Source organism: Emys orbicularis, chromosome 18, assembly GCF_028017835.1.
Source record: "Emys orbicularis isolate rEmyOrb1 chromosome 18, rEmyOrb1.hap1, whole genome shotgun sequence".
Lineage (NCBI taxonomy): Eukaryota > Metazoa > Chordata > Testudines > Emydidae > Emys > Emys orbicularis.
In genome coordinates, this window is record NC_088700.1 from 3343841 (window position 1) to 3365731 (window position 21891).

General features: G+C 38.7%; 2 protein-coding genes across 4 annotated transcripts in view; one reads left to right on the plus strand and one right to left on the minus strand.

Annotated features, from left to right (window-relative positions):
- Positions 1 to 14273, plus strand: part of PSMB7 (proteasome 20S subunit beta 7) — a 39581-nt gene extending 25308 nt beyond the window's left edge. Inside the window, exons 7-8 of the mRNA XM_065418717.1 lie at positions 12627 to 12778; positions 14051 to 14273. Coding sequence (XP_065274789.1) covers positions 12627 to 12778; positions 14051 to 14162 — 264 coding nt within the window. The 3' untranslated portion in view covers positions 14163 to 14273. The remainder of the gene's footprint in view (positions 1 to 12626; positions 12779 to 14050) is intronic.
- A 646-nt stretch (positions 14274 to 14919) lies between these two features.
- Positions 14920 to 21891, minus strand: part of NEK6 (NIMA related kinase 6) — a 104172-nt gene continuing 97200 nt past the window's right edge. For all 3 annotated transcript variants that reach the window (XM_065418755.1, XM_065418753.1, XM_065418754.1), the window contains exon 10: positions 14920 to 16953. In XM_065418755.1, coding sequence (XP_065274827.1) covers positions 16843 to 16953 — 111 coding nt within the window. In that variant the 3' untranslated portion in view covers positions 14920 to 16842. The remainder of the gene's footprint in view (positions 16954 to 21891) is intronic.

Sequence of the window (21891 nt, forward strand, 5' to 3'; positions counted from 1 at the left end):
TGTAAGAAGGGGATATTATCTTCCTCAAAGGCAGATCAGTCTTAATGGGCTTATGTAAAGTCATTGATATTCTAAGAAGGAGGGCTTTACTGCAATTTTTTCTATTTAAATAAAAATACTTAAAAGGCATAGTTCCGCACCGTTGTGAAAGCATGCCATTTTCTTCCATTAAACATTATTAGGGGGACAGGGGGAAAACATGGGTGTAGCAATATGTAGCTGAATATTTGTTTTTACTAACTAGTGACCATAATACTGGGTTATTTTTTGACTGTCAAAACTCTAATCTTCATCAACAGTAGTAGTCTCATCAGTCTTATTTCGATTGCATCTGTGTGACTCGATGCTCAAGAGCAATGACAAGCTGCATATGAATTCTGTATTCATTAGTGATGGTTGATCAAAACGTCTGTGTCCCTGCCATAGGGCTCAGGTGTGGAAGTCTGCCGGCTAATCCCACCAGCTGACATTCAGAGGTTTAATGACTCCATGGGAAGGTGACCACTTGCTGGGAAGTTTCTTGGCTGCACTCAGACAGCAGACAATAGAGATCAAGCAAGACTATCAGAGTTAAGCTGAAGAGCCTGCCTGAGATACTTGAATTCCTGTTGGTGTCAAACAGAGCTTAAGTAAACAAAACAGAACAAAATTAAAAATCTGACTCCCTGCACAAAAAGAAGTGCTTAAAATGTGTGCCCTGTGTACCTGTTTATTTCATTACACAGTGACAAGAGATTAGGCTGTTAGTAAACGTCTTTACTGCCTCTTATTGCTAGAGCTCATGTTAGTACAGATTTGGTGTCTCCATTGTGACTGTACTACTCCATCCTTCGGAACTGTGTATCTCTGCACAGACTGGTGTCAGACAAACCTTATTTTCAGGAGTTATATCATGCTGTTTCCTACTTTTAAACTAAAATTATTTAAACATGTTAACTCAATTCCTGTTTGACACATTGGACAGGTTCTGTTCTTAACTCCTTGCATGGACTGTCATGAAGAATTGATTTCCATTATGGAACTTATGAAAAACTGGAAATATGAAGTTAATTTTAAATGTATCCTACTACTTGGCAGCGAGATATGCTCTTAAATGGCTGGGATTACTGGAGAGGAGTTCTTAATATATGCTCTTTTCATTTATCAAAGCACAATTTCCAAACGGAAGTCAGATAATAAAACCGCCTAAGGGTGATTTCCTTCTGAGTTACCACTGATACCCAAAACACTTCTTTGTTCTATATACTGACTATTTCCAGATACAGGAATCTTGTCTAAATTCATACATTCTTTACTTTAAATTGGACCCTGCTGCATGGCAAAGGAAACAATTTCCTTACCTTTGCAGAGGTAACACAAAGTTTGTACACAATAATGTAGACAAGCTATTCACAAACTGTGCTGAATGTTAGAGAACATTTTACCACACATAGGATAGATGTAGGGCAGGTAATTATTTTTTGATGCATTCTCAGGAGCAGATGTTCCAGTCTAAATTGTTTTAGTTTGTATGTTTCCTGTAACTGTGGAACGGGGAAAATGTACTGAGAAATATGTCACATAGTACAATGCCTAAGTGCTGCCCCTGCAGTGAGAATCTTGAAGGCAGAGTGTAATTTCCGTATGAGCAAAGAACATTGAATTGGAATAAGGTCAGGGCAGAATTTAGACTAGGCTGAGAGAGGAGACACCCTTCCAATGAGTGAATACTTTCAAGGTTTATAAAGCATTTGGGTAAACTTAAGAGGAAAAGGGTTACAAGAGGGCCTAGGACTTTTTCTTTTTAAAATAAAATGTTGATCTTTCTTCACCCTCATCCTTCAACATTTTTGGTGATAGTGAGATGAGCATGGAGTGCTTCACCTGAGGCAGAGGTGTCCTTGCTGGACTTTGTTCCTATGGGGTATAATGGCATACAGTTACTTAAAATGACTCCTGCTTGGTTTGCTTTTCTCTCTACTCCCCGGTAGCTAAGATCCAAAATGTCACTACAGGGTGGTGGTGTAATATTAGGCAGATTGAGGATTTTAGGTTATCAAACTAAGTCTTTAGTGTGGTAGAATTATCAAGCTCTTTTACTGCGGAACAAGTCCATTTCATTCTGAGAATCTGTTCCTTAAAAACTCTGAATATCAGAACATCACAAGTGATGGATTAAATCTGTTCTCATGTTAATTCATAGTTATTGTGAGTACAGAAGCAGCCAGAAACCCCACAGACTCAAGATAAGGCTTGTAATTTAAGATTTCATACCACTGGAACAATGTATTGTACTACTCTTCATGTAAGGAATGAAATATAGGAACCAATGTTACTGAATAGTATCTTGGAATCGTATAAGTTTTTGTTTTGGCAGGTAATTTGGCATAAATTGTTAATGTAAATCCAGGTTAGTGGGGAAGACATTATTTTACTAAAAAAGATAAACTGCTGATTAATTCAGTATAGAACTCAATTACAAATTGAAAGTGTCTCTGCGGGACTCCAGTACCCTGAAGACAGCAGATGTTGAATTGATACTCCAGCATATTTCACACTGGTATGAAATATTAACATGGTTTATTATACTTGTGTGGTGTACAAGATCAGACGGGGGGAGGTAGTGATGAGTCTGGGCTTGCAAGCGTACGTACCAATGAAACACGAAAATACTGTAATTACAAAGAAGAGTAAGGACTTTGAGAGGTGTATTTTATTGAAGAAAAGATCTCAGTAGAAAATGGTAAGTTTAAAATAGTATAAATATTTAAATTTTGTTTACTTGGTGTATATATAACGTACAAGATAATACAAAAACATACATCATACAACACAATCTTTTTTAAATGTACAAAATCAAAGACATTAAAGGTTAAACTGCTGTGTTCACAATGCCCTGGTCCGATCCAGTTTGGGTAATTAGTTACGGTCTACTCCATATTTGCCCGGTAGTTTCAATAGGCTGTCATTCCTCATTGCTGTAGTGTACTGTTCCTTTTAAATAGATGCTACGTTCACTCCAGAAGTAGGTACGCTCTGGTGGTGGGTGAAGTGACTTGTGTGTTAATATATCACCACGATGACAGTGGCATAAATTCTATAGTAGATACTGTAGAATTTGAATCCGAGAGATTTCCAAGTGAGCCACACCAAAGTGGAAGGCAGTGTCCCTTTTTAAAGGTGTTTGGATAGCTAAACGTTAATTGGTGTGTCATAGTGGTGACTTACGATATGGGTGATAGTAGCCACATCAACCAGCAGCAATGACTATGTTAATCTTCTTAAGCAGAGAGATAAGTGTTAGTGTTGGCTAGGACTAGGCTGAAAAACAGCCACACACGTTGTTAAAAAAACAAAAAACAGGTAACCCTAAAAATGACAAGAATAATCCTATTTTAAAAGCTTGCAGAAAAACTAGGATAGCTTTTTATTTTATAAGAAATGTATCGCTCCAAATACACAGTGTGACCCAGCGTTCCAATAAGTAGTAATTTTCCAAAGGAATCCAAGTCTAATAATTACCATTTTTTGAGCTTCTTACACTCAGAGCTTTGAACAAAAATTGAGAGATTTTCACAGTGGGGTATGTGAACAAGATACACAGATTTGTAGGAAGGAGTCTCAATGTAAGTGGTAATGCTTCAGAATTTGGAGTTTTTCAAATTTGTTCCTAATTAAAGGCTGCAAGCTGGATTGGAAAATAAAGCAATAGTTGCATTAGCTTGATCCAAAATATGAAAAATCTTAGTTTGATCTCTTCATTCACCATTATTCTCCCATCAGCTGGAGTGTTTGTAGGTTTCTTTATGTCCTACACTTTTTAAAGTCTATCTACTACAGCTAAGTAAAACCCTTGTGTGGATTCAGAGGACCCTTGCCCTAAGAAAAACGCATGCCGTCACGTACCACAAAGTTCCAGAATTCTGTATGGGAGAAATTCAGCTCTGATTGGAAGGCTCCATTTTTATCCCTGTGCAGGTGGGCCTCAGTTCTGGGAATGATTTTGTGGGCTGCCAGTGGCAGTGAACAACCCTATCTTTTGAATTATACAACTACAGAGTTACAATAGTAGTTGAACTCCGATATATATATATATATATATTTATTTATTTATTTATTTATTTATTTTCACCTGTCCTAGTTTCTTGATCATCTATTCTGGCATTACCCTAATTTCCTTCAGTCTTTCTTCTATACACTCTAGAAAACTAATGACTGTTTCTGGCACTTGTCTGCCCCATCTAAGCACCATTTTGAATACAGAAACAGAAAATACATTAAATCTTTGTTTTTTTCCCCATGTCCACAAACTAATCTTGCAGTGAGAGTTCTCATGATCTTCACTGACCACCTTTTCTTCACTGCTGCTTTTCCTTTTTTACTATGTGCTTTTTGTAATTATTTCAACTGCTCTTTTAATGGTAACTTTAACAGTTGCTTTAATGTGCTCTGACTTTAAACCAATCTAGCAGATTTGAGTGCCGTATTTTTTCACATTAAATATACAGTAATTCTCTTTAAAGAAATTCCACTTCCCCTCTGTGCTGTGTTGTCATTCCTCCCGTGCCCGTCTTTGTGGCGTTAGACTAATCATGACAAGCAGAGCTGTTTACTGTGTCCCTCTTCTCGTTCATTTACAGTGAGAGTGATGTATTCCAGAATATCTGGATGTTGCATCACTTTTTGGTCCAACCCCTTACTCCCCTTGTCATCCTAGTGCTGTCACAGAATTAACATCCTCTTTGCCTTCTGCTTTTTTACTTTTGTTAATTTCTTAGCTGCAACTTAACCTCCTAGAGTCTGGTCTCCAGAATCCCTCTACACTTGTTGAGGCCACTTTGAACATCTCCCCTTTGAACCTCTCGTTCTGTTAAACGTTTCAGACTGTGATCAGTTGTGTGCTAAGTTGAGCTTGTTTTTTTCAGGTGTTCAACAATCCCCATTTCCACTCCCACATGCTCCAGATGTGCTTATTCAGCAATAGCCCCATCTTGCACTGTTGAAACTATAGGGTTTCTCTCCACTCTCTGCCCCTAGCAGCTCCTTCATGACCCTTTAGAGCATGTACAAAAGATGGTGGGGAAAGAAAAGGCAACAAAACATGATGTGAAGGCAATGTCAATAACTCCCCACAGTCAGCACCAGGTGCAGTTCAATTAAACTTAACAATTCCCAAGTGGTCACTCACAGGCACTCACTTCACCTAAACAAAGTGAGATGAAAACAAAGCACAGTCTTTTGATTTGGAGATCCAGTACGATAACTTCATAACAATATTTTTCTGTGTTTGTAAAGCATTCATCTGCCTATGACATTCATCACCTAAACTCCATCGGATGGGAAGCTCGGTCATTGGGACTTTCAAACAGTCTGAGCTATTAAGATTTTATACCCCAGCACCTCCCCCCTCAGTTCAAGTTTAAAATGTAGCCAAACAGATTCATTCCAGACTAAATGGTTGGCTTTCAACCCTCTCTTTAAAAAAATTAGTAAATCAGAGCTGTCATCTTGGTTCCATTGTCTCCTTGGACTTTCCCAAAAGATTTTAGTGTTGCTTCCAGTCACATATCGATCTCCAACACAATTTCTCCCAGCAGACAGGCATAGCCACACTTTCACATACAGCAGTCTGCTGATTACACTTCCAAAGTCTAATTGTCCTTCTGTAGGCACTTATGTCCTTCAAGAGGTATTGTTTTCCTAACTCCCAGGCCTTCTTTATAGATTTTTTACTATGTCTCTGTCCTTGGGTTCCCAATAATCTTCCTCACTCCTCAGAGTCTCACTTAAAGTAGTTTGTATATTTTAGTTTTTCAGTACAGAAAGGACATGGAACAAATTTCACCCCGGTGCAAAAGTATCACCATGATATTTTCAAAAATTCTTCTACCCAGTATAAATGTACTGCATGCTGATTCTTCAGATTTGTGATGAAACGCTAGACTTGTTAGACATTTTACTTATTTACGTATATGCTAAATATCAAAATAGGATATTGCTGGTTATCTACTAGACACTAATTCATTCCAGTTTGGTGATAATCTAAATAACTAATTAAAAAAATCTCTGTACAATATATAAATCTGTTGGAGAAAAAAAAAAAAGGTCTCCTGTATGAATTGCTTGTCAAGTTCCCAAAACATCAGGGAAATAATATTCTCTAAACAGCTGCAACCGTTGTATTTGTTTGAGATATCAGTAGGCTTAAGTGATACAATTCTTCTTAAAAGCTTTTAGCAAAAAATAGGATTAATTGGATGTAGACATAACCAACATGCTCCATAGAAAAGGTTGTATTCAAAATCTGAAAATCATTTAAGTGTGAAGAGAAATTCAATTCAAGCTATATAAAAGAGTAATATGGAAAAGTTCCTTATCCTTGCTATTTGGAACTTGCACCATAGCAGATGTAGAGAGGTAATCTATCAGTTTTTGAGTGTCTACAAAATGCAACTCTCCAGATAGCAGGTTTAAAGTAAAGATTTAATACAGTCTCCATCTACTATGATGTTGCAGTGACAGTTTAAAACTCATTCTCTAAATCTCAGCAGACTTTATAGCTAGCAGTGGGCCAATATAAAGTTTAATGGCATTACAACACATAAATCATCTTTTAAAGATGCTACTAGTAGCTCCAATATTAAATGCAGACAATCGTCTACGTTATAAATAATTTATCAAACACCATTTTAGATTAGCCTTCCATGCTGAGTTATTTATTTTAGCCTTTACTGTAGTATTCCTAAGGCACGTTTTGAAAGATCCATTACTGGTCAGTTTAATGAACTTGGGGTTCTGTTTTGTTCCCTTCAAGCACTATGGTACAGCTGTGGTGACCATTACATAGCTGATCTGGACCTCTTTGTGCCTTTTACAAGTGCTGCCCATTTGTCATGCAGTGGTAAATGGAGTTGCACATTGGAGTCCTGGGACACATTGTGTGATGTAGTGATGGAGACAAACAGATAGCTCTATAAAGTGCTGCTTGTCACAGCTGACTTGTATTACAGTACATCACTCTTACTGTAATCTCATTTAAGAAGCAGTGTAGACCCGGGAGAATGATATTCCCAGTTAACTTGGTCTTTCCAACCATAAAGTAGGAAGTGCTCCTTTTATATACTCTGAACTTTTAGGGGTTTTTCAGATTAATTATTACAGTGACTCATTCATGCCACTGTAGTTAAGACTGTGTCAGCACTTTCATTATAACCCCCTATTTTTGGACCATAAAATCTCACTCCTTTGTATGCAGGGTCCCTACACAGGAACAGGTTTTTTAAACCAGTTTTTACAAGGGCATTTTGGTCATCTTTTTAAATTATGAAAGGCTGAGAAAGATATTTGTCACATTTGGGTGCTGTTTAATTACATGTTAGATTTAATTAAATAGGCTGAACTATTTCAAATTATGGTCCTGTAGTATTTAATATTCTGAGAGGATCTTAATTATAACAGGCATCTACCAAATAGAGACTGTTTTGGTCTATCAGTTACTTTGGATTTAAGAATATTTTGCTAAAAGAGTAACACATATGGTGCATTTTAAAAGCAAAAAAATGCTTTTTTACCCAAGAGACTGAGGTGACTCTGAAGGAAGATTTAAAACAGCACAGTTGTTTTTACATTCAAATAGAAAAGGCCTAATCTATTGCCAAAGAGAACTAAAGTGGATACATAACCTTAACCTGTGGCCTATAATGTATTCCTTAATTTAAATTTCATTTGAGTTTGTTTAAAACGTGTACAAAAGGATTCATTTAAAATAGTGGTAAACTTCCAGGTAACCAAAAAAGTGTAATTTTATTTGGTTTACTATGTTCATTTCCATAGACAGTACTAAAATGTTCCTGTCCTAGGATTCTAATTAATGAAATTATTCTTTTACCAAATGAAAAAAAAAACCCCGTCATTCACTACCCCAAAACACTGAAGTGATGTGCAGAAATTTTTTTATGTGGCTTTGCTGTTTTGTTCCCCTGGGTGAATCTGCACAAAGTGCAGTTGAATCTATTTTAAAAGATTTCGTCTGATAAAATGGGAGTGAAGTAAGAAAGCGCACTGTTTCTGTGGCTGAGTACAGACCTCTTGGTCAATGTCATAATTAAGCTGTGAGAATATGAATACTGCTAATAACAAGCTCTTGTGTGGAGGGTCACTGGAGAATGTAAAGTCTGCCTTGGGTACAGACATGATTGTGGCTGAGTTACTGTGGGGATCCTCTTCAGCTGCACTTGAATACTGGCGCTTGTGCAGCTGCTGCTTGAATCTGAAAACATTCTAGGACAAGCGCACACACCCTAAGGATCGTTATTTCCTGGGGCAGGATTTAAAAAAAAAAAAGTTTCAAGGCTTTACATGAAGTGAGCAGAGCTGCATTTACCAAAAGCAGCTTTGAAAGCTAATTTGCCAGTACATTCCCGATCTCTAATGATGGCAAGTTAGATATTCAAACTGCTACATGAACTATTAAGAGCTTGGATAAAACTGGTAACTTTGGAGACTCAGATTTCAGTTGCTCCATTGTGCCTTGGTTGTGCATCATGTTTAACTCGACGTCGCCATAGGGTTGGACATGTCTGCAATAACTAACCACCACCTTGGTGAGTGAAGGATAAAACGGTGACTTGGAATTTCCCTATATGTGTATTAGAGTCCTGGTTTTTAGTATTGCTTTGTTAAATTGAAGTCTGAATTAACATGTTATGTTCAAGTCAGAATAATCATTTTTTTAAAAATGTTCCTTGATCTTATGCATTGGAAGTAAATTATAAAAGGGGGGTGGGTTATAACAGTGTACTTGGATGTGTAATTATAGCAACTTCAGATGGTGAGATTTACACCCCAAAGAGCCCAATCCTGCAGTGCTACTCAGACAAAAGTCCAGTTGAAGTTAATCCTAGCACTTAAGTAAAAGTTCTGATAGAGTAGAGCCTGCAGGACTGGGTCCTAAGGAATGTTTTCCCCTTGATGAGTATAAATTTACATAATGTATTAATATACGTATTATTTGGCCATTGAGAAGATAGTACTTTGTCTTTTGTTTCCTTAAGGCAGTGGTTCCCAAACTGGGGTTCGCGAATGTTACAGGGGATTCTCAGGAAAAAATTCCCTAATGGCGGACAGAGCTGTCCCTAGGGGTCCCGGAGCCCCTGGACTTCCACGAGCTGAGCAGATCAAAGCAAGCATATCTATCACACTGAGGAGATTTAAACTTCAAGACTCCTTATAAGAAATGGAAAGGGAGGTGGATACTTTTTGCTGTTTTTAAAATTAAATAGGCAGCTAGTATTGTTATTCATAATAATTTTAAAAACAACTTTAAGCTTTGTTGTAACGTGCGTTGTTTGCCTGGACTGCTCAAGACCTGATTGCTTGTGTAGGAGGAACTCTTTGAGTTGGCTTCTTAAATACCTTCATGCTGTTTCACATCGGATACTCCTTGATGGAATCTTGTCTTATAACAGGCTTATTCAAAGTGATACAAGCTACGAAAGTGAGATCTTGGAAGCGTGTTGCTGTTTTCATAACAGTGTGTAATAAGCATGTCATAAAAACAAATTGTATATTTCCAAGAGCACTGCTTTTATCATTTATACTCCGGTAAAGGAGAAAATCCCTGGAAATATTCATTTTTAGGAGGGGGTTGTGAGACTTGACATTTTAGTGAAAGGGGTTCACAGGTTGTTAAAGTTTGGGAACTACTGCCTTAAGGTTTAATATATTGCTGCAGGAGATTAAATTGTTTGTGTTTAATACCTAAAAATCACGTTTTGCCTCATGAGTGGGCATTTTAGTATCTGGGTGTTTTTTGTTTTTAATACACTGGTGTATCCAGCCCATTTGTACCAAGTAGCATTGAATTTATGCCACAATTGGTATTGGGCAAGAAACCTATCCATTACCAGCTGATTATCAAGGGTCAGATGAATTTTTGCTGCCTAGGTGACACTTGCAAACTCTTCTCCTCTCCCCAGGAGTGACTTCTGAGGATATGGGGGGGGGGGGGGGGGAGTGAACAATTTCCAAGGGTCAGCCACCAAGCAATAATTAACAAGGCAGCCTCCAGGTATTTTTAAACAAAAACCAGGCTCCATCATCTCATCCCAACAGGGTCTGGAGTGGCTTAATCTTTCCAGTTACAGTTTAGAGTGATTAGAGGGGACCAGTCCTGGAATGGAAGGAAACAAAAACAAAAAAATTTAAAATCAATTTTAAAGTCAGCCCAAATGAGGGAACATCTTTTAGAAGTGGCTTCAGTGATTGTCTCTAATTTCTGAGGACCATTTGGTCTTTCAGAGACCACTGTCAGTCTTGGAATCGTACCTGAATCTTTTTTGTCGGTTTTTTTAAATCTCTTTAACTTTAAAGCCAATCAGTTGCTCTTTTGGTTCCCAGAGTTGATTTATGGATTTGACATTTATATGTGGCTTTTCCTAAATAAGTGAGCATTAGTAGGACATCCGCTTGTGGTGTTATGGTGTGTATGTGTGTGTGTGGGGGGGATATTTAGTCTACTTTTTTTTCCCCCTGAAGCATGAGGGAACAGTGGGTCCTAAGTTGTGATTTGAAGAGAGCTGGCTTGTTAAATGTGATCTAACAGGTCGGAATAAGGAAACATTATATATAATGTTCCTACTATTATCTTTTAAAGTAGTTGCTACAGGGATGTTTTGTGATCATGAATGGTAGAGAAGGTGAGCCATGAGACATCTGTTAAGTTTCAGCTAGGGATTGCATTTTTTCCAACTGTGAGCCTTTTCCAGATCCTGCTGGATATATGTGAAACACGCTGATGAACCACTCTACCAGTAATATAACCTTTGTCACCTCAATACAATTTTAATGCAGTATGTTCAGTTACAATGTGAAGTTGCGGCTTCTCCTTTGTCTCACAATACCTAATGGCTTCCAAAATTGTTTGCAACATCCCTGAATCTCCTCAGGGATTGTCAGTTAGGAGTTACATTTGAAATGAAACCTAATTCTTTCCCTTGCTGAGTCTGTAGAGGGAGCTAATGTAGCTCTAATAGGCTTTCCCTTTCTGCTACAGAGAAGCTACAATTATGCGAATCTTTTCAGGCTGTAACTTGCTGTACAGAATGCATAGTTTGAGGCCAGTTATACCAGAGTTATTCAATGAAGGGTTGTGTTGTAGTTGTGTATACAATTAAATAGATTTTATTGTAATGTGCTCTCTGGGGCGGGGGGTTGTTGCTTAGAACACTGAGCAAGCATTGGGCTGATGCATGGAACTTATTGCAGTCTCTCTGAAAGGTAATTTCCATCAAATACAGAACAATTCAAATTTCCTCTGAGAAACTGTATAAGCCAGGTGTCTGTATGGTGTGTATTTCAAGAACATATGCATGTTTTAAAGAGTAACAAACTCTTTGAGCATTAGAAATCCTATGCAAAGGAGTATGTTTGTATCTCAAATACACATTTGTAAACTTATGCAGGACTAAAAAAGTAGTGCATAATTTTAGCCATAATAGGAATTTTCTTTAAATAGAGGTTTTTCCCCAACTTGAAACAAGCAGCATATCTTTCCTTTCCTAGAATATCCAAGTCTAGAGCTGAGTAGAGTTTTGCTGCTTCATTAACTCTGAACTAGTTAATGAAACCGCACAGTAGTGTCTGTACTATTGACAAAAGTATAAATGTATTACACATTCATTTCATATTAGTAGTTATAGTCTATTTAAATTGAAACATTGTAACAATCAGTATTTACAAATAGTAAATTTTAAAATTTACAAACACACACTTTACTTGGATTTATATAAAAGTGGCGGTACTCCCATTCCTGCTATAAATTTTATATTCTCAAATTGTGTTTCTCAATGTTTCTTTTAATACTCTTCTCCTGTGCACTACACTGGCATCTGAAAACATTAGCTAGCTATGATGCAGTGCAGATCAAAGCTCCCCTGTAATGCAGCTATTCAGATGAGCAGAATAAATTTTGCATTCCAAGTTGGCTATGTTACAAAACATTTTCTTACTATAGAGGATGATTAAATAGTCTCTACTCAAGGCAGTCTTTAACTAAACTAGCATGCAATTTGTATGCGAGTGTTTTACACTGGGCATTACAGGGAAACTTGCATTGTAGATTGCTGTACATGTATGTATTTAAGGTCTGGAAGCTACTAAATCGTTATGAACATCAATTTCTCCCCTTCATAGTTTAAGGTTTTTCGTTTCTAAAATTTGTTCACACTGACATCTTCTTTATAATTGGTTTGACATGTACCAATGATGGCGCTCATGATAGGAAAGCTGGCCCTTTGGGTAGTGCTGACCATTGTTCAGATTCACAATACTGTATTATAAAGAGGATGCCTGTGTTTCTACCTTTATCCTAAGACAACTGAGGGCATGAACAGAAATATACATCTCCATCTGATAGTATTGTCTCAGTTAATAGGGTAAGTGATCCTGTTGAATCACACTTCAGTAACCTCTAGAAAGTAGCCCCTTAATTTGATCATAATTTCGCTCCTTCTGTACATTAATTATTAGTTTTCCCTTTTATTTAAATGAAATGACAATTTAAGAACTTTGTGCAGCACAGTGTAGTTAATTTCCACATTTACAGGAGGTAGTAAACTAGACAAGCTTTATTTTATTTTTCCCCCCAGGAAGAGGAAGCCAAACAGCTTGTGAGAGATGCCATCTCAGCTGGCATATTCAATGATCTGGGCTCCGGCAGTAACATAGATCTCTGTGTTATAAGCAAAAACAAGTTGGATTTTCTCCGTCCTTATGATGTGGTCAACAAAAAAGGCGAAAGGTTAGTATTTCTGAAGCTGCATATTGTCCACTCTTTCCCTAACATTCCAGACATTTGTCAGACCCTTCCCAGTATATTTTGATATTGCTTTTTCAGTGTCTACCACCATTAGCTCCTGCCTTCAGAGAGAGGAAGGGCTTCACCCATGTTTGGAGAACAGACTGTGCATGGGGTTGCTGATTTTAAACGCACTCTCTGGATCACTAGCATTTCCTTTAAAACAGAAGTTTGTAGAGATTTTTTTGTAAATCATTGCAGGAGGGACTGTCAATTGTCTATGGTTAACTTTGGCCCAACCAGAAATCTTCAGTCTAAAGGGAAAAAGATAAGGAATTTAGGGGAACCAATGTTGCTGGTTGTCAGCAATGCTCCTTTCCCCTGGGACATCCCTCTCTTGACCTTTTCACCACTTAGAGCTTTGTGCTATTTATGTTCTCCAGCTCCCTAGTTTGACAGGCCACAGCAAAAGAGAGATCCCCCCCATAGCCCTCCTTTCACCACATTGTGTGTGAAACTACAAATGTGACAAACCATTTTATGCTGTTGCTCTTTCTTCCTTCAAAACCAAAGCTGATGGATTTTGAATTCTCTGAACTTAAACTTCCAAAAAATTAGTTAAGTACAGCCACTGTACCTTATCTAAGTATGATTCTGCAGTGCAGTTTTCATAATTGGCCTCAGAGAAGTGACAGAACCTTTTAGGAATACTCAAGGCACAGAGGTGGTGAAATTCCAAAGTAAGCAACCATGTTTGCAGTTAGTTGGGTAAGAGACAAGCTGAAAGTTTAACTGCTAACCATGCAGTCACCCCAGCACACTGCATTGCCTAATCAGTGAGTCACAGCCCCTGCAGGCAGTTGAAAGATTTTGCAATATGTATATTTACACAAGGTGTAATGTGGTTGTGTAATCTTACATACCATTGCCGAAATAGTGGAATGGAAATAAAAATTCACCTTTCTTTAAAGCGAACAATAGGGAAAGGCATAGTGCCAATCCGCCAGACTTATTCATAGTAGTTCTACTTGCATAGTATGAGCTGCACAGCTCATCTGTTAGACTTTCCATTATAAACCTGCATGGGATATGACACTGAGCTGGAACTTGTTCATATAAGTCCAGGAGAGAATTCCTGTAACTTACCATTCATCTGTTCCTTAAAGTGAATATCAAAGAAGCTGTCTTTAAAACCATTGTTTAGATTCAACCCTAGGGAAATTCTCTTATGTTGGGGAGCTGCTCTGTAACTTTCATTGATTATCTTTTCAACAGGTATGGTAAGTACAGGTGTGAAAAAGGAACTACAGCTGTTCTCACAGAAAATGTGGCTCTCCTGGAACTTGAAGTGGTGGATGAAACAGTACAAACAATGGACACTTCCTGAAGTATTAGACTGAACTCTAGTGACACTACATGTTAGCCATGTCTGGTTTATACTAGAAGCCTTCCTGCATGAAAAACCTCAATTTATAGTAAATAAATGGGTTCTGACCAAGTTGTTGAGTTTTTCTGGTTTTCTGTTGATTGGCTGATTTACCATTCCTTACCTACAGAACCAAACAAAAACCCCTTACCATCTCATTGTGATCTTTCTCTGAACGGTAATCAGTCACGTTGTAAGCTATGAGTGAGTCACAGAGCAGAGGTCTGAAGTACACGTTCAGCTAGTTGGGCCATTCCCTCGTGAGTGGATGTCGCCATTGTCATTAATCAGCTGCTACCTGTACTTTGGGTAGTCAAGATAGGACTAGCAGAAAAACCTGCTACCACTAAGTTCAGTGGCTTCTCTCTCTCTTCTGTTTCAACACAGAAAACAGCAGCTATACATTGTATTTCCCCAAAAAATTAGCCCATTACCAAAGAGTCAAGATAGCCTCTAACCTGTACAACAGCACAGTGGTTAGACATTGTTTTTAGAAGGCAGAATTTGTTAGCAGAACTGATGTAACTTTGAGATTTAGTCCATTTCCTTACAAGTTGACAGTTTCACACTGTGCATCAAACAGATATTGGGGGATATAAACACTTTACAAGAACAATTTTAGACTGTCATTTTGCACCAAAACACTGTACTCAAATATAGGATAGTTTTTTACAAAGGAAGTTGTTTATTTTGTAAATCATGGTTTTATTTATCTAAAAATGCACAGTTGCAAAAATTTACCTTTTAAAATACATTTACTTATAAGCACTAATAGAGCTTATGTAGCAAGGAAGTGACCAGACTTATCAAAACACTCAAGTAATTTGAGCCTTCTTGACAGCCAAAGAACTTTTATTCTACAATACACCAACAGAGGCATTGCACAACCATGTCTATGAATGTGTAGTTGCCACTATAGTTTAAAGGAAACCTGCAGTACAAAGGTGACAATCTTTATTATATTTAAATATAATAAATCTGGCTTCTTGATCATTTCTGAACATGTTAGCATTGGGAATGGAGGAAGCATTCTGGCCTCTCTCCTACATTCTCATGCTGAGTTGAATATCCTGGACTTCCTAACAGGAAGTAGATGCAAGATGCCATCATCATTCACAGCAATTAATATCTTGAGGTTTAACACCTTAGCTGAATATTTTGACTAGTTTAACTGGGCACTGCAGTTTTCCTTTAAGTAGTGAGAATTAGTTTAAAAAATCCATTCAAAGCATATACATGTATTTAACCCTCTTACCCTAATTTTATTTCCAAGAGACTAAGGCCTTTTTAAAAAATTTTTTTAAAGAGTAAGGTGTCACCGGCTGTATTTAAACACGAACAACTGCCACCCACAAACATACATTATAGCAATGGACTCTACCTCACACAGAAGAAACACTATAACAGTACAAGTTTAGTTCCCCTGGTGTTGTCCTTTGAGACTGTTAAGTGCAGCAGTTCCCCTGAACAGTTAGGTGAAATGGAAACACTTGAACGTGAATCCGCAAGTTTGGTTTCTAAAGCAGTGAATACTTTTCATTGTCACGAATGAAACAAATCATTGATTCAATGAATGAATTTAGTTGACTGAAAAATTTTAGGTTTTTAAACAAGAGGTCTCCTTCAAATCAGCTTGAGTTTCTTATAAAAATTCACATTTTATAAAATAGTTTTCACAGTTAAATAGGTATGGGCTGAACCTTATTTAAAATTACACAAAGCATTGGACTTATTTCATGCTAAATGTAAATAACATCGTTACTATGTTTGAAAAAGTTTTTAAAACACTGCTTTCCTTACATTTTATTTATGAATGGCTAAAGTACCACTGGATTTGATAAAGTATCTTCCCCAAAATAGAATTGGCTTAGAGTAACACTGGTTTTATAATAGACTTTTAGCCTAACAAGATTAATGCCAAAGGGGAAAATACATTTATAAAGATACATTGCTTGTAGAAGCAATGCTTTTCAGGTATATGCTAGACTCACCTCATTGTCTATAACCAAGTTAACAGATAAATGCATCAGCAAAATATTCACTCTAAATTTTCAGATAAAAAAAAATCTTCAAACAAGTGTCCCCCCTTCCTATTTTTGCAAAGGAGGGGATAAAACACATAGCTGAATGCTTTAAAAATATATGAACTAAAAACTGAAATTGCTATTAACCATGTGCAGAAGAGGCAAAGTAGCAGTTATACAAATTACACAAAATCTACTGCAATTCTTACATTAGTATAAAGTGATTTCACTGAAGGAATTATTTCAATATTTCACATTACAGTTAAGATAAAGGGGTGTGTCAAAGGCTCAATGAGACACCCCTGTTAATATAATCTATTCTAGATTACACACAACAGTTTTAAGAAAGGACCCTTAAATGATCTACATCTGTAACATGTTATTGGCTTTTTAAAAAAAAAAATGCTTGCAATACCTCATAGAATCTTCACTTTAAAGCATGACCACCTGGTAAGAGTCCTTGTCAAATAACCTGCAGAAATAATGGAGCATCTTGCTACGAGTGCTCAACTCTCTCACTTGAGTTTGACTAGGCACCGGTCGGTTTCATCTGAGAAATAAAAATTCAAGTAAGACTAAGCTGTGATGGCTTTTCTTAGAGAGTGTTTGCAGATGATTCAAGTGCTGGAGGTCCAAACATGCATCTGTTTTGCTATTTGGTGCACATAACCAATGTCAGGTCTCTGATCTGGATCAGGGTATATGCACATGCTGACCAGTTCCCGTAGCTGAAAAGGAAGGAAAAAAATCACATGAAAATATAATGTAACATACATCCTGTTTCTTTTTGGAAAGGGGAAGGGAGACTATTTGAATGCAAAGAACCGTGGACTGGAGTGTCAACTCCTGAATTCTTTTCCACCTGCTATGTTCATGGCAAATCAGGAAGTGTGTGTGTCCAGTTTCCCTATCTGTAAAATGACTTGTCACTAACTAGACAATTAACTTTATAGCACCGAAGTCTAATATTCTGTACCAAGTTGGTGCATTCAGTAATGGCTTCTTAGACACATTCTAAGATGGCTACAGTGAGCAGGTGCCTGAAGGAGGAGTGAGTGTTTGCTCCGTGTACAGGAGGTGAGACACTGAATCATGAATGGGAAGGAGGTGGTGGTGAAGGGTTCAATAAGGCAGGCAGAGTAGGTGAAACATCAGTAGGGATGAAGTAGCAGAGTAGAACTGTGCTTTAACAGTGAGGACAAGGAACTCAAACTGGATATGAAAAGATAAGTGGGGGGTGGGGGGCACAGAATGACATGATCAGGATTTGGATGGAAGGGGAAAGCATAGGAAAGAACAGAAAATGAGCCCCAAATTGCAAGTTTGACAGAGATGACATGATACGACTTGTTGGTGAAGATGGGGAAATGGAAGTGAACTGTGGTGTTCAATTCAAGGAAGTTCTATTCAGGACACACATCTATATAATGATCCTGCGTTCCATCCTAGCAGCAAATCAGTGGCAGTTAGCCAGTTCAAGACTGAATTAAGTTTTGAAAAGCACTTTGAGATCCTTAGACGTAAGATAGAGCACTAGCTGTGCGAGATACAGCAGCGTGACAATGACACTCTTGACTCCAGGACCTTAATGGAGAAAAGAGATGGGTCACTGATTATAAGTAATAAAATGCAGAAGGACCAGAGTCTCCCTACCTCCCCAGCCTCTTTATTGTACACATGAAAGATTGTAGCTTTTAATTATACAGACACTGAAAGCTGCTCGTACCCCCGAGGCATGGGGGGAGAAAGCCTTGAGCCTCTGATCTTCTCACATCCTCCCAGTAGCCACAGTGCCAATTATTTTAATGGTAATTAAAAGCATGACCGTACAGCCATCAAGCACACAGCTTCAGCTGCATTACTGGATTTACCCAATTGAGGTTTTCACTTCTGAATGGCGCTAAGTCCTGTAAAATGACAATTCTTTCTGGGCCTGAAGCAGATTACAACACAAGGAATGGCAGCACAGTAGTACAGGGTGAACAATGATCGTGTTTATATAAGGGAGACACACCACAAGGGAAAAGTGCCAAAACAGACTGATTAAACTACAGGTACTGATGTAGCCTTACTACCTATGATTGGGGGGTGGAGGGAAAGAGGAGAATGTTATGCTTTGTCATCTCTCCTGTGGCCACAGTATAAACTCACAGTATCTGATCACTTCTCACTAAAATGAGTAAAGTCTATAGTGAACTCCATGGACCCTTTGACTCTCTCTTTTGGGGATAAAAACGTGTATGCTGTTTATATCTGATAACAGCTCATCAAAGTCTTAGCATGTGCCTGTACCTTGAATTATAAAATGGATGGTATCTTACTAATCTCAGATGATGCCAACCTCTTTATTATTTTAATACATTCTAAGCAGTCAATGTAAAGTTATGTGAAATCAATCTGCTGCCTTTTGGTAGGGTAAATTATGCTGCTCGAATTCAGAATGATGGAGAGGCAAAGATTTTCTCCAACAACCATTCTAGCATGCCAAGAGCTATATACAACTTCCATTCTTATCTACACATGGGTCATAGATGAAGCCTCGATAATCACTACAAATAAGTGTTTGAAATGACTTGATCAAATTCTCTTCAGCAAACAGACTGGGGAGTTGGAACATAAGAATGGCCCTACTGGGTCAGATCAAAAGTCCATCTAGCCCAGTATCCTGTCTTCCGACAGTGGCCAGTGCCAGGTGCCCCAAAGGGAATGAACAGAACAGGTAATCATCAAGTGATCCATCCCCTGTCGCTCATTCCCAGCTTCTGGCAAACAGAGGCTAGGGACACCATTCCTGCCCATCCTGGCTAATAGCCATTGATGGACCTATCTCCATGAATTTATCTAGTTCTTTTTTGAACCCTGTTATGGTCTTGACCTTCACAACATCCTCTGGCAAGGAGTCCCACAGGTTGACTGTGCGTTGTGTGAAGAAATACTTCCTTTTATTTGTTTTAAACCTGCTGCCTATTAATTTCATTTGGTGACCCCTAGTTCTTATGTTATGAGAAGTAGTAAACAACACTTCCTTCTCTACACCAGTCATGGTTTTATAGACCTCAATCATATCTCCCATTAGCCGTCTCTTTTCCAAGCTGAAAAATCCCAGTCTTATTAATCTCTCCTCATATGGAAGCTGTTCCAGACCCCTAGTCATTTTTGTTGCCCTTTTCTGAACCTTTTCCAATTCCAATATATCTTTTTTGAGATGGGGCGACCACATCTGCACACAGTATTCAAGATGTGGGCAAGCCATGCATTTATATATAGGCAACATGATATTTTCCATCCTATTATCTATCCCTTTCTTAATTATTCCCAGCATTCTGTTCGCTTTGACTGCCACTGCACATTGAGTGGATGTTCAGAGAACTATGGCCATTTCTAGTTTTCTGTTTTAGGGAGGGAGTCTATCACGACAAGAGAAAATATTTGGATGGCTTAGCTTTAAAAAGCCACAATTCATTTTAAGGAGCTTTATTAAAGCAGGCCACTTTTCTCTAACTACTCAAGCCTATTCATTTTATCTGGAGCTGAGAGCATGCTGTAAGTGAGATATTCATGGGATTAGGAATCAGCCTGCAGTGTAACACATTAGCAGAGCTCAACCTTAGCTTCAAGAGGGAGATTTGCCATTAGCTCCCGAGGATGACTGAGAAACATTCAGCCTCGTGGCATGGGCAAAAGAGAGACCAGTCAGCCTCATCTCAGCTCTTACCCTCAGCGTGTGAGGATACGCAGGCTGCTTTTTCACATTGCTCACAGGCCAACAGGTAGTGACAATATTAGAAGGGCTCGAGAAATTACTCTCTGAGGCTGAATCTGAGCGAGCAGAACAGCCATTCACTCTGGAAGGAGAGTGCATGTATTCAAATACAAAATAACGAAGTCACCCATTTTGTCCTTTGACGCCATGATTACTGCTAGAACAAGCTCTGTATGAGGCCTCTTATACTGCACATTTCTCCCATAGACTATTGCGGTGGCCTGCTCCCTGAACCATCTTCACTTTGTGCTTGGTTGGTTTAGGAAGTCCATGTGCTCCCACCCCTGGCCATTGACTCTGACAGTGTCACCATTTGGGTATTTCATACCATAAGAACTAAAGCAAACACGGCTCAGACTACAGTCATGTTCCAGCATAAAAAAATTAAGCTTTGTGGCTTCATGTAACAGCAGCAACTAATACGGTGAAATAAGCCAGAGCCAAAGGCCTAGCCCTCTCAGACTTCGTCAAGCATTCAGTTAAGTGTATGAACACCATCTGTAGTCTAGTTCTCTGGGATCTAGTGCGTTTGAGCTTTAAACCATCCTTCTCACCCTGGATTGTATCACTATACTACACACACTCTTTAGCAGTGCCAGAGGGAAGCAAACAGAAGTAATTGTAAAGACAGGAAACACATCTGTCAACTTACACTAATTCCTACTGCCAGCAGGCATATCATGAAGTGCATGCTACAATAGCACAGCAAATGGAAATGACTCTTTATGAAGGCTGTCTGGAAAAACAGCACTTTCTAGAACAGTTTACCTTTTTTTTTTTTTTTAAGTTGGTTGCTTAGCAAGAATGCAAAATGTGTGAAAACCAGCAGCTCTGGTGTCTCTTCAGGAACACAGTGCCCCTTAAAGCCGAGACCCTACCAGGTATGTGCACACCAGACGGCCAGCATTTAGAGTCTGTTATGGTCAGGACATTATGGCTATATCTCTTGCCCACACAGCAGGACAACTGAGAAATAAACCAGTTGTTTGTGACAGACTTGCTGACTCACAACTCAGGGTAGGAGGTTAATGCTTAGAACAGATGCTCTGAAAGAAAGCATCAGGGGGTAGCCGTGTTAGTCTGTATCTACAAAAACAACAAGGAGTCTGGTGGCACCTTAAAGACTAACAGATTTATTTGGGCATAAACCTCACTTCTTGCAGCGTGTGTGTGTTATCCTTCACCTGAAGATGTCGGGGAACTGATTGCACATGTACATTCTTATCTTACTGCACATTTGCTTTGACTACAGTGTAGGGTGACCAGACAGCAAGTGTGAAAAATCAGGACAGGGGGCGGGGGGGTAATAGGCGCCTAGATAAGACAAAGCCCCAAAAAATCAGGACTGTCCCTATAAAATTGGGACATCTGGTCACCCTACTACAGTGGTGCCTTTTGAAACCTCCCAGAATCCACTGCTTCTGTAAGGCACTTTGGGTTAGGTATCCAGAGGGTACTGAAATGGAAGTGGCTGGTGTGTACCATTTGAGTCAGAGCTGGTTCTATCCCACCGGTTGAGTTAGGAATGGTTCAGCTCTCTAGCACAGACAGAGCCTCTGCCAGCAGGCTCAAGGAGACAGCACCATGCTAGTCCAGCTGGAGAGATGCTGTCCTTTGAGAAATGGCACGCTTTAAACACAAAAGCTCAAATTCTGGTGAGTAACGTGAAATTATCGGACGTCCCTAAGAGTTTAGTCTCCCCTCGGTGACTGACACCTCCCACATGTGCCTCTTTCACTAACAGCGCCTCACTGCAGCCAATCCAAGTCTTTATTAAGGGGGAAAAAATCTACTGGCGTGGCAGGTTTAGGGGTCTGTCCCCTCCAGGCCTGTGACTCCCATTAACATTACAGGGAGTGAGCTGCATCCATCCAGAGGAGAAATAACCCTGCAACCAGCACAC